Consider the following 14,045-nt stretch of genomic DNA (forward strand, 5'->3'; position numbering starts at 1 on the left):
GCTTTGCTCTGTGTGTGTGTGTGTGTGTATCATGAATAGGTACTGAATATTATCAAATGCTTTTCCTGAATCTATTGAAAAGATTCTATGATTTTTCACCCTTATCCTATCAATAGGGTGAACTACATTGATTGATTTTCAATGTTAACTGACTGCGTTGCTGGGATAAACCCAACTTGGTCTATATATATATGTATATTCTATTCATGATATTCATGAATATTTTGTGATACAGTTCGGTTGTGTCCCCTCCCAAATCTCATCTTGAATTGTAGCTTCCATAATCCCTATATGTGGTGGAAGGGACCTAGTGGGAGGTAATTGAATAATGGAGGTGGGATTTTCTCATGCTGTTCCCATGATAGTGAATAAGTCTCATGAGATCTGATGGTTTTATAAATGGGAGTTCCCCTGCACATGCTCTCATGCCTGTTGCCATGTAAGACGTGACTATGCTCCTCATTCAACTTCCACCATGATTGTGAGGCCTCCCCAGCCATGTGGAACTGTGAGTCAATTAAACCTCTTTCCTTTATAAATTACCCAGTCAGTCTCAGGTATGTCTTTATTAGCATTGTGAGAACAGACAAATATAGAATTTCAGCATTTGTTTATAAAGATGTTGGTCTGCAACTTTATTTTTTACTTATTTTTCTTAAGGAGAGTAATGTCTTTGTCTCTTTGCCAGGTTTTGGTATTAGGATTATACTCGCCACATATAACAACATGGGAGTTGTTTCAAGACTAATGCTATTTCTTCCTTAAATTTTTGGCAGAATTCAACAGTGAAAACATCTTTTTCTACTGTTCAATTAATGGGAAAATTTTTGATGATAAATTAGTTTTTTCTAATAGATAAAGGCTATTCAGATTTTCTACTTGATCATGCATAAGTGTAAGTTGTATTTTTCAAATTATGCTTCCATTCCACCTAATTTGTCAAATTTCTTGCCTGAAATTTTTCATGAAAGTCCTGTTTTCCTTTTAACCTCTGTAGGATCTGAGGTTTTAGATCTTTTATTGCTAAGTTTTTTCTCCTTCATATTTGTAGACCAGTCTAGCTAGGAGACTATCAATTTTGTTGATCTATCTAAAGAACAAATTTTAGTTCCTATTTTCTATTTCATTAATTTCATATCTTTGTTATTTCTTTGCTCTACTTGCTTTTGGTTTGCTCTGTTCTTTTATATTTATAAGCATTGAAAGCTAAAACTTTTCCTCTAAGCACTGCTTTAGCTGGATCACATAGATTTTTCTTTTCTTTTTTTGTGGAGACAGGGTCTCACCACATGGCCCAGGCTGGTCTTGAACTCTGACCTCAAGCAGTCATCCCACCTCGACCTCTCAAAGCTCTAGGATTACAGGCATGAGCTACCATGCTTCACCTGAATCCCATAGATTTAGATATACTGTATTTTCATTATCATACAGGTCAGGATATTTTCTAATTTCCTATGTGAATTCTTCTTTCACCTATGTAATGCCTAAATGTGTTGTTTAATTTCCAATTACGTTGGGATTTCTGGATCTCTTGTTCTCATTGATATGTAATTTAACTCCATTGTAGTCAGAGAATATACTCTGTGTGATTTCATTTTTTCAATGTACTGGGGCTTGTTTTGTGGCCCAGCATATGGTCTATCTTGGTAAATATATACCAGGGGTCCTTGATAATAAAGTGTATGCCACATTTAATTACTATTCTACAAATAGTGATTAAGTCAAGGTGGTCAATAGTGTTGTCTTTACCTTAACTGATATTTTGATTATTTTTTTCTACTAACTTCCTAAAGAGAGCTATTAAAATGTCAAGCTTTATTGTAAATTGTCTATTTCTCCTTCTATATCTGTAAGTTTTTGTTCTCTCATGTGGTACCAACTGTGGTCTGCCCTCAAGCTAAAAAATATTTTTAAAGCAATAAAATCATCTCTATACCCCTCCCTGCTTTGAAAAGCCAACTCCCCTCCAGAACCTGCCTGCATTTGTTCACTTTTGGGCCCCAGCATATACTTTTTGTTTGAAAGAGAATTGGTCTAGAAGAGCTCACTCAGCTGTACTATAAGTGGAACCTTTGCATGGTTTTTAAAGATATTGTTTCCAGGCTGAGCATGATGACTCACACCTGTAATCCCAGCACTTTGGGAGGCTGAGGGGCATATTACTTGAGCTCATGAGTTCAAGAGCAGCCTGAAAAATATGGAAATACAAAAAAATTAGCTGGATGCGGTGGCATGCACCTGGGGAACCAGCTACTCAGGAGGCTGAAGTGGGAGGATCACTTGAGCCCAGGAGGTTGAGGATGCAGAGAGCCACGATTGCATCACTGGACTCCAGCCTGGGTGACACAGGGAGACCCTGTCTCAAAAATTTTTTTTCTAGCTTTTTAAGGCGTTTCTGTTGGAAGAATTGATATATTACAAATTGGCCTGTATAAAAGTAAGAATCCCTAATAAATATATTTTTAAATGAATTTTTGTATCTCCATAAATAAACTTGATAAAGTAAAACAAATTAAATACAACTATTAAAATGTAAAATGCTTATCCATGTACCACCAAAAATAGTTTTCCATGTCAGTGGCAGAAACATTATGCTTTGGGAAAGTACATACTTGCTAAAGTGACCAGATCACTGATATGTGCAATCTCATGTTTGGAAGGAATCTTGACTACCACCTATCCAAATCTGAAACCCCTAAACAACAATGTTTCAAAGTGGTCTCATACCTAAGCTCATCCAGTGACAGAGAACAGCTCCTCAGCTGTGGAGGCAAAGGATTCTATTTTTGGAAATTCTGTATATCAGAACCATCAACTTTGTCTTAACTTGAAATCTGCACCCCTGTAAATTCCATCCATCAATCCTAGCTTTACTCCTTGGAATCTTGCAGATTAGTCACACTTTCCATTTACTTCATGACCCTATAGATACCTGGATCTTTTCTACTCCGATTTGATTTGGATGTTCCTAGGCTCCTGGGATCCACAATGCTAATGCTAGATATTGGTGTCAGTTTGTTTATGAAAAAGTAATTAGCAGGTAGATACAAGAGTTAAGAATTTATCCCAGGACTTACTGATAGCTTTATCACAGGAAAATTAAAATTAAAAGTTCTGGGGGCCAGGCGCAGTGACTCACGCCTATAATCCCAGCACTTTGGGAGGCCAAGGCGGCCAGATCACTTGAGGCCAGGAGTTTGAGACTAGCCCGGCTAACGTGGCAAAACTTCATCTCTACAAAGAAAGAAAAGAAGAAAAATACAAAAAATTAGTCGGGCATGGTGGTGCACGCCTGTAATCCCAGCTACTCGGGAGACTAAGGCACGAGAATATCTTTAATCCAGGAGGTGGAGGGTGCAGTGAGCCAAGATCATGCCACTGCACTCCAATGTGGGCAACAGAGTGAGATGAATCCGTCTCAAAAAAAAAAAAAAGTTATATCAAAGAAACATTTCCTCAGCAAAATAGATCCTTTCATTATCTTTACTACAAAGCAAAGAAGATAAAAAAGCAAGAAAGATATGGAGAAAAAAGATTTCCTCAGTTGGGAACCTTAAAAGGTCATCTATAATAATATTATTGAAAAAGAGATAGAGTTCATCTATTTAATCCTGTTTCTTCAGAAAAGACCAACCTTATGTCATCAGAAATAAGAAAGTAGTAATTACACTTTTTAAAACTGTCTTTTAATCTCACCTGTGATTAAAATTCTTTTCTAGCTCCTACTAAAACCTTGCCTTCTTCATTTTAAGTTAATTTTCCCTTGTGTGACCAGTTGTTCACAACAGGAACAAAATAAAGGAAATATTAAAATACACTGAAATAAGAAAGAGAGGAAAGAAGAAATGGAAGGGAGGAATTGGAGGGAAATGAAACGCTTCCAGAAGGAAAGCAGATGTGCCTATTTCTTGGGGGCTGTATGAACACAGTAGACAAACAGCAGCATCCTGGGAATCAGGTGAGTGGGCTCCACACTCTCACTGATGAGTCTGATTGTCTGTGTGGTCTCTGGCAGGTGTGCTCATTTTCCTGGGTTACAATTACGTCCTCTGTAAAATGAGGGGATTGACTAGGGGAATCTGAGTTACCCCCCATTGAACGCATGTCATTCATTCATTGCGTCTACCTGGCAGCTAGTCTGTTTTCCAACTTGAGATATGGGGTGTGGACCAGAGTTCACACTGGGCATCTCCTACCAGTTGTGATTTCATTCTCAACTTAACCACAGACTCCTTTCTAACCATGGGCAAAATCATTGTTTTTAGTTCATTAATTTCTTATGTCTAGAAGGTTATCTGCAACTTTCTTGTGCACCTCTTTTATTTGCTTTATTTTTAAGGTATCCATACAGTCAGTTAGGAGAGATGAACGTAGGTGGAAAGATAATAGTTGTCATCATTTGTAAAGTTATTCTCTCTACTCACTCCAATGGAACTAATTTCTAGCTTTTGGACTCATTGTTGAAAACTTCTGATGAAAATTATTTTATATAGTGAGAAAAGGACCAATGGAATTTTCTAATCTTTGTTTGGAGGCAGAGGCAGATATGCTGGAGTAGTAAAATGCAAATCCGGGCTGGGCGCAGTGGCTCCCGCCTGTAATCCCAGGACTTTGGGAGGCCGAGGCGGGCGGATCACGAAGTCAGGAGATCGAGACCATCCTGGCTAACACGGTGAAACCCCGTCTCTACTAAAAATACAAAAAATTAGCCGGGCCTGGTGGTGGGCGCCTGTAGTCCCAGCTACTGGGGAGGCTGAGGCAGGAGAATGGCGTGAACCCGGGAGGCGGAGCTTGCAGTGAGCAGAGATAGCGCCATTGCACTCCAGCTGGGGCGGCAGAGAGAGACTCCATCTCAAAAAAAAAAAGCAAATCCGATGCCCATAGATACTATCTTGACAGCAGCTCCAGATTTTAAAACTCATTCAATGGCAGGTTTTGAACGCTGGCTTGCCTTTGGAGTCTGAGGTCTAAATGACAGTTAAGTCTATGTCTGTGTTAAAGGAAGAGACATCTGCATGAGTAGACATTTGTGCCTGGATGGGATTCAAATGAAACATAGGTAACAGAACATCAATTGCCCATAATGTTCTAATCCAACATCCTGTAGTTTCTGAGCAGGCATTTACAGAGTTAATACTTACTAGAGACTCAAGGCTCAACTTTTTTCCTGTATATCTTGATATTGCAAACCCTGGTAGTTTTAATTAGCGGCCTTTTAATCTCTGGAGCAAAGCCAATGGCCTGTTCCCTTGGACAAATTTCTTAACAACCTGGCACTGAGTGGCTTTGTCTGCTTGTGGGAGCTCTCGTACCCAAGGCTGTCATAAAGAGTTACATAGGTTATGTCTGCATGAAGGAACCAGCTGAAGAGATGGGTGGGTGTTGGAATCAGTTCTTCTTCCATGTGCCAAGTGAGTGTCCTGGTGTGAGCTACATTCACCTAGAAAGGTGTGCACACCTAGGGCACACAAAGGCCTATGGTTTCACCTGATCCTATCCTACTTTCAGTCTCCATTTCCTTCCTCGTTTCATGCCCTAGGACAACCTGGGGTCCAGGAGGGCTGGCTCTGTGGGTATTGCAACCTTCCTACTGCAGGTCTTGGCACTGGACTAAGGAACAAGAGACCTGCCTCATGTCTGAGCTCCTCTGTGTAATCTTAGGCAAGTTGCTTATCTCCTCCTATGACTCAGTTTCTTCATATGTATAAAGAGAAAAATGTCACTCTATCAAGGTTAGATGGTGCAGAGGGACAGACAGCTGGGGTTCAAACCTCTGTTTGCCACCCATTCACTACCTATGTATCCTTGGCCAAGTTATATAAACTTTTTATACCTCGATTTTCTTAATCTGTAAAGTGGAGCTAATAATAGCACCTACCTATATATCATGAGTCCTTACAAAAAAGCCTACAAAGTAGGTGCCATTATTATTTCCACTTGACATATTTAATAAATTGAAGCCTAGGAGAAGATACGTAACTTGCCTAAGATCACACAGAGGAGCTCAGACATGAACCAGGTTTCTGCCTCTTAGTCTAGTGCTAAAACCAGTGCATGTGTGCATGTGTGCATGCTTGTATAGCTACAGACATAGATATGTATGCTGGCATGGATAATACAGATATAGGTATAGATATAGATATCTATATGTACGTGTGTGTGTGTTGGTTTATGTATATATATGTATATGTATCTGTATGCACACACATATGTGTTTGCATGTGTGTGTATAGATACCTTTATATATACATATACACACACATGCACATGTTGCTTAAAACAGTGCCTGGCCTATAATGCTAAGATTATTAAGTACCCAGTGCTCAGTAAGTACTCAATAAATGTTACCTATTGCTATTATCTGTAGAGAAAGTTTCCACGTGCTAACGTTCCCTCTCTCCTGTGCTGGGAGTTTGTGGTTTGAACAGACGAGAGCCCAGCATGGGCACCCTTGGCTTTTTGAGCATTATTTGCATTCTGAACTGGGGCCTGACGACAGCCTGCTTTCAGGGTGGGGACAGGAGCAGAACCGTCAGCGAACTGACTGGTAAATATAGCAAATCATCCGATGGGTTGGCTGCATGGGGTGTGTCTGTCTGTATATGTTTGTGTGTGTTGGAGATAGTAGTGGTATGTAAGCTTATTTTAACTGGAACTCATATTTTCTAGCCCCTCCAAGAACTAATACCTCTTTTTAATGTTTCATGGGAACACTGGACAGAGGGTCTTTAAAGTAAAAACTCAGTGACTCATTCTCTTTCTTCAGTTTTTCTGAACTGCTGAGTAGAGAGAGGAATATTTTCAAGGAAACACGAGGAGATTAGGATGAACCTTCTTTGCCCCGCACCCCACCTCACCTGCTTTGTACCTATCAGTGGAAGGTGAGGGCTGGTCTTGGGGGCAGGAAGATGGATGAAGTGACATTTGCAGGATCCCCTGGGGGCAGGTGTATAGGAGGTGAGTACTCGAGGGGCATTTCATCACGCATTGCTCTTAGGCACGGCTAGCCTGGATGGGTCTCAATTAGGAGTAAGGAGACCTAGGTTCCCATCCTGCTTGGTCTCAAATCCCTGCAAAGGCTGCACCTTGAGTTGCTAGGCATTTACTTCCCAGACATTCCCTGCCCCTTACTACCAGTAAAAGTGGTAAATGCAGGGTGTGGCCAGAATGCTTTTCTAATCCCTAGTGCCACTCCAAGTCCCCCTACAGAGTTAAAGCCTAAAATGACTTCAAACCCAATGGAAGACATTGTGTGATGGAAACAGTTCTAGTTTTCCAGTTGGCTTTCTAGCCATGAATTTGTGTCCTGTGTCCTTTCTCCAGCAGGTCAGGGAAAGTGCAAAAGGCAGGCTTTACTCTACATTGACTGCCCAGTGCTAATGGGTAGGAGCACGTCAGCCATGGGACTCGCAGGGAAACTTGCCACACTTTGAATATAGGAGTCACCTGGCTGTGTCTTGTAACCAGTTGGAGACTTCACTCACAGATGTCACTCTGGGGCTACTGAAAATAGAAGAAATCAGATAATACAAAATTTCTAACTGTATTCACATTAGTGTGTTCTTTGTTTTCTTATTTATATTCACAGTCATGAAAGAAAATGAGGTTAAGTACCTTTACACATGGTAAAACCAAGAAACTGAAAAGTTTAGTTACTTCCCTGAGTTCACAAAACAGTGACAAGACTCTGGATCTCGTTTCCCTATCTCCCTGTCTCTAACCCAGGATAATTCTCTGGATTGCATTGCGTGTCAGAATTTCTCTGTTCCTACAGTGTAAATTTCAGCCTTAAGCTCCACCTACAACTTGCCATTTTCGTCCAAAGCATTCAAGATGTTCTTTTGCATCCAGACCCTCCTCCAAATGAAGAAAGCTGCAGCGAAAATGCCACTGAGTTGAGGGGTTGCAAACCAAACCTCCATTCCCATAATTCAATTCTCAGGCCCCAGCCTTCTGCTAAGGCTAACAGATCCGCTCCAAAATTTTAAGAGTCCACAGTGATCAAAAGCATCTGTATATTCTGAAACATGCAAATCAACCCTGTTTTTCACATTCATCTCAACATTTGGTGGAGGGCACAAGAGTCAGCTGGCTGCTGAGTGGACGCAGCTTAGCAGATGAATGGAAGGGTCAAATCCCTCTCAAGATTTGTAGAACTGGATCTGAAATATGAAATGCCAGCATACGTGATGAGAGGGATAGTCTATCGAGTATTTTATCATCCAAAGATGGAATTAATGGCTATGCCATATCTGTGTCAGACCCCGGCAGTAAAACTTTATGGGTTCTTCCCCGTGAAATATTTTGTTTATGTCACGTGGGTCTCATCGGATGTTTTTTTCTCTTTTCTTCACTTCCCCTCCCCACCCTTTTCCCTGCCCTCTTTGTCTCCTGAGACCTATTCCCTTTGGAAATGCATTAGTTACCTAGGAAACCTTAATGTCATTTTTTTATGAGTGGAGTTTGGTGCAGCATAAAGTTAATTTATAGGGTGGTTAGGAATTCATGTCATGACTGGTGAAATAGGAGACTTTATTATGATTTCTACATCCACCTGTGTGGTAGGAATACATACCTTCCCTCTATCATTACGGGTAATTTCTTGAAACATAATTATGAATATGTATGCCATGTCACAAAATAAGTTGATTCACCGTTGTTCAATGCAATTCATTATATTGTTCAATGTAAGCCCTAGAACATAATTAGCAATAACAACAAACCAATAATATACAAGGCAATCTGTTAAGAGTTGAAGGATATGGTGGAATTTCCTTTTAAATGATGAGGTGGTTCTGGGTGAAAGGCAGAGAATGAATAAGACGAGATTTTGAAATCCTTCAATTCTGTCTTTCATGCACGTTGAGGTCCACGTTGGGAAGCTATATAAATTCTAAATATGTCCACTACTTCATTCTGCTGATTTATTTCTGTATTTGTCCAAAGGGGAAAATATACATCCATAAAATTACATTGATGAAATGTGTAGTGGCATACAAATAATAATACACAGGCCATCCCAGAGCTAAGCTTCTTTCTAAAGATAGCTCATTCCTCCAGTGGTGTGACAGTGTTTCCTGTGTAAGGACTAGCAGATTGGGACTGGCATTCACATTGTGCCAGGCACTGTGTTGAATGTTTTAAATTAATTAGTTCCTTTGGTCCTCATATTACTTCTATGAGATTGGTGTTGTCTTCACCAATTGCAGATGGGTTCTAAGAAGTTAAGAAACCTGTACAAAAGCACATGGCTACTGAGTGGAGAAGGTAGAGGGGAACCTGCTTTTCTCAGGCACCAAAATCTACTCTGGCAGTAAATTCTAGGTCGTGGTCTGTTATTATGTTTTTGTTTTTGTTTTTTGTTATTCTGAGTTTCCTCAGTTATTAAATGCGGAGTGGGGGACATAGGGGCTGATAGAAGTTTATCTCTGATGTCTGTATTCTGTGTAGAGAGATCAATGCTAGTCCTTAGAGCAAAGCTGTGCTTTCTTAAAATGACAGAAATTTGGGGGAAGACCTGGGCTTGTTAAATAAACATAAACAAGCCACTCAGTTTCTGTGGACAAGTGCATGCAAATTGAAAGAAAAGAATAATGTCTCACAGGTGACTCCAGGTCATCTGAGAGGAATTGCTATATGGCTTGACAGCCTGTAGCTCTTGGTGAATAATGCTGTTGCCAGTATATAGTAACGGGTGGGCAGCCAGGAATCTTTCAAGTGCGGAGGCACAAAGGTAGCATGAAGCCGCCTTTCCTGACCCTTAAGCTCCCAGTCCCTGTGCAAACACCTTTTGCATTCACTTTAATTGTTTGAAAAACGAAGACTTCCAGACTCCATCAGCTCTAGCAGCTGTCTGGGTGGATGGGGGCGGGGATGGAGGGGGTAGGGCAAGACCTCCCCACAGCGCCCTCCAGCAGCAGAAGATGCAACTTGCAAATACTTCAGGATCAGTGAGAAGTGTGGTGTTTATTTTAGTAACCTCAAAAGAGAGAAAAAGAAAAGCAGTGGAAGAGGACAGACATTCAAGGCTAGCTACGTGATCATGGGGAAAAAAAACAAGCTTGTCTTTGACACGGAAAGGGTCCTTGGAGGCCATTCGGTCCACTTCTCTCATTTCCTGGGTCAACATGTCACAATGAATTAACCGCATACTGCCACTTCACAAGACCCCCTCCCTCACCGCACGCTGAGCCCCCACCACCAGCATTCAGTCCACTGAGCTCAAACATAGGGAGATAAGTGCTGTTTTCACAAGATAAAGGCAAAATTCAATCCCACGTTGCCGTTTTGTTTCTGTTCAGTGTTCCAACCACAGAGTGGTGCTATTGCAAAAGATAAGGGTAACCAGAAGGCACGCTCTGGAAATTTGCTTTAGGAGAGAGTTTTAAAGGGGGTTTTCAAAAACAAGATCTGATTCCTGCTCTCAGAAATCACTTCCAGGAGTCAGGGCCTTACTCTCAGATGCAGCAGGGAGAAGAAGAAAGTTCAGCAACCTAAAAATACAGTCGACAGATGGACAGCCAAAGTCATGGCCACGAAGTCAACTTGGAGAGGAGCACCTACCTAGAGAATCCTAAAAGATCTCATCCTGGATGCTTCCTTAACCAGGCCTATGTACAGGGCACAAGCTCGCAGCCAGCTTACTTTCCAGTCCTGATCTTTGCTTTTGCTATCCATACCAATGGTATTTCTATAGAAAAGAAAAATCTCTATTTAGAAACACGGATTTACTTAGAAGTCGCAATATTCTAGTTTAAAAATGGCTCTACATAGTAGAGAATGATCTTTTTATTCTGTCTTCTTAAAAATACACCTTTCTAATTCCTTTTTTCTTCCCATCTTCTTCATTCAGCACCTTGCCACTCCCTTGGAAGCCACAACAGAGAGCTGGGGGGTCAGTCCCTAGTCTTAGAGGGAAGAGATCTTTAGGTCTGAAGTCTAAAGAAAAACAGTAAAGGAAAAGGCAGTTGGCGGTGCTCAAGGTAGACTGTCTCAAAGAGGTCTTCTACTCGGAAAAGGGCTGAGGCTCTCCCTTTGGGAAGCCAATCCTTCTGAGAAAAAGTGCATCTTTCACCCTCTGCCCCGGTCTGGGTCTCTCCCTCTTCCTCCCTCCTTCCCTCAGTCCCTCCTCCCCTCTCTCCACAAAGACACAGCACATATTTGGCAAGATTAAGGTGTCACCTCTCATATTACAAGGCCTGTTGATTGCAAGCAAAGACAGACCCACCAGCTTAGGACAAAACCCCTTGGAGTTGGAAATAATACAAACTCTTTCTGGGATCCCCGAAAGTCCTGGCAAAATGACGCGGCCAGCCAGTGCAAGGCATCTGCAGAACAAATCCAAGTCCTAAACGCACTGCTTGCTGCCTTTTCTTCTCCTTCCTTTCTTCTGATTTTTCAAGTTTGTTTGCCCCCCTTCCCCTCCTCCCTCCAGACTGCCAGGGACCTGGGAGCTGCCTGCAGATCAGCCCGCACATGTATTTAACCCCTTCCCTGCTGCAGCAGGAGCCAACCACCTCTTTCCTTGCAATCTTCAGGTTCCCAGAGGACCTGGAGCTTGAGAAAAGAACTCTGCCAGTGGATCTGAAACTGGGGCCTGAATCCCTCCTTTGACCAGGGCGAGAAGCTGGAGGAGGGGGGCAAGTGCGGGAAGTGGGGGAGGGCAGGGAGGCGGGCCAGATGAGAGGGAGAAAAGCAGAACCCGACAGAGCACGCCCAATCCAAACCTTCATGGTGCTGTGTGGCGGGGTGGAGGGAACGACTCGGCAGCCTCTTCTGGCCCTGAGGAAGACGTCGATATTTTGGCACGAGGGGAGCCACTGAAGGACGACCCTACCCTTGCGAGGGACCGCAGGAGGTGACGCCCCTGGGCCTCGGTGGGCGCTTCTGGCGGTTTTCGATGTGGCAACCCCCATCAGCCAGGATAATGATGAGGCAGGTACAATCTATCTAGTACGCAGCCCCAGACTCCCCCCTCCCTTCCCACCTCCCCATCCAACCCCCCAGCTACTCTCTGCGGCCGGTTGGTCCTGAACTGGTGGGTGCAGTTCCGATGTTTAACCAAATTCTCAAGCAATTTCAAGGTATTTGGATTTTTTGAACCTGGGCCCTAACCGAAACACGGAACGGCTTGCTTATTAGACACCTCGGACGACAGGGCAGGGAGGAAACGGGATACTCGCTGCCCTTCCCAGTCGCGCGTGAGTCAAAAGGTCCTGGCAGGAGATGATGTGAGGAGCGGCTGAAGTGGCAGGGAGGAAGGGATGAGGGGCTTGGAGCGGAGGTCCACCACGCAAGGACTCGGGAAGGGGGCAAGAGGGCAAAACTCTGCTCCCGGGCTCTCGATTTCTCGTTGATCACTAGGTGGTATTTTTCCCCCCTTCTCTCGATGGCAAATGGGCGAAATCAAGATGACTTAACTTGGTAAATTTAGAGAGAACGGCTCGGAGCAAGTGAGGTCTAACGGGCAGCTAAAATTATCTCCAAATAAGAGATTTTGACCCCCTCCCCCTATCCTCTCCTCGAATGAATCCACCGGTGGGGAAGTGAGCGTCATTACTTTCGGGGCGCCACGAAGAGGTTTGTTTGTTGCTCGCCTTTCCTGCTTCTCGCGCTGTCCCCGCATGCAGACTGGTGGGTGCTGGGCGAGTGATTAGCTGCAGGGCCCCATCCTAGTTTGGAAGGAAGGGGTTTAGAAGTTGGAGGATGGGTGAAATGGGAGGCTGCGATCCATCTCCCTCTCCCTTCCACACTCAAGCTCCCGCAAACACGCGCGCGCACACACAGCCCCTCCCTAGTCCCTCGGACCACCCGCCCCCACGCCCCTCTACCTTGACCTCCCTTGACCGCCGACACAGCGTCCTGGGTGCGGGTCCCCGGGAGCGGCGAGTTCGCCGGGGAGCGATTGTCCTTGGGCGTGTTCGTGCTGTGGGGTGGGGGGAGGAGTGGCGGGTGGGCTTGGTAGGGGGTGGGGAGAGATCTGGAGCTGGAAGGGTCTAAGGTTTGGAGGAGGAGTTTACGCCTCAGACCTGATCCTCCTGAGGAAAAAGGCAGGAAAAGGCCCTAATGCCTTGTAAAGAAAATCTTGAAAGAAAAAAGATCAAAAAGAAAAATTTCAAGAAAAAGAACAACTAAGAAAGGCTGAAGACACTAACATGTAACCTGTTACGATACATTTAATGTTTCGTTTTTTCCTGGATCTCCAAAAGGGAACTCAGGGGTGGGGGTTACTGAAGAATACTACAGATTTGGAAGTTTTTGTTGCTGTTGTTGTTTGGTTTGGTTTTGTTTTTCAAGAGGGGCCAGGAGAAATGACCCCTTCCCCGCCACGGGTCCCGAAGTGAGGTCGGAGGGGCTCTGGGGCGCGGGCGTGCGCGGCGCGGCGCGGGCTGGCGGGGGAGGGCGGCGCGGCGCGGAAGGGGTTAAGGCGCTGAGCGCGGAGCCATCTGGCCGGGTTGGCTGGTTATAACCGCGCAGATTCTGTTCACGGGACTCAGAGTTGAAGCTCCTCTCCCTTCCGAACAGCTCCGCGCACCGCCCCGCGACGCAGCCCGGCGCAACTACTTTCTTCTCTCTCCTTTCTTTCTTCCTCTCCTTTTTCCCCTGCTGGGTAGTGGCTGCGGCGGGGTGGGGGAGACTTTGAATGACCGAGCTCGCGTCCACCTTTCTCTTCATGTCGACGTCCCTGGAAACGGCCACACGGATGCCATGGTTACTTTTGCCACGGTAAGGGGAGGCGGCGGGCACCTTGGGTGGGCAGGTTTGGGGATGGGGGTCCACGTGGGGAGGGATTTTCCAGTGGACTGGTGCGGGGGGCCCCAGATCCGCATCCCGCCCCACCCCCATCGCGCCGCGCTCACTCACTTTCCCGGGCTTGTGTCTTCCCCAAAGTTTGCGCTGGGATCTGCTCAGGCCGAAGCGCAACCGCAGCCACCCCCCTACACACACACACACACACACACACACACACACGGACACGGACACCCTTCTCCACCTCCTCCCCTCTTGTCCCTCGGCTGCCCAAGAAGCTTCCCTCAATCTGGGAA

The 14,045-nt window shown here is 44.4% G+C and overlaps 1 protein-coding gene across 1 annotated transcript in view; it reads left to right on the forward strand.

The window, feature by feature from the left end:
• The first annotated feature begins 13,415 nt into the window (after positions 1-13,415).
• NTF3 (neurotrophin 3) overlaps positions 13,416-14,045 on the forward strand; it is a 64,304-nt gene continuing 63,674 nt past the window's right edge. Inside the window, exon 1 of the mRNA XM_003820329.5 lies at positions 13,416-13,725. Coding sequence (XP_003820377.1) covers positions 13,708-13,725 — 18 coding nt within the window. The 5' untranslated portion in view covers positions 13,416-13,707. The remainder of the gene's footprint in view (positions 13,726-14,045) is intronic.

This window comes from Pan paniscus, chromosome 10 (assembly GCF_029289425.2).
Source record: "Pan paniscus chromosome 10, NHGRI_mPanPan1-v2.0_pri, whole genome shotgun sequence".
Lineage (NCBI taxonomy): Eukaryota > Metazoa > Chordata > Mammalia > Primates > Hominidae > Pan > Pan paniscus.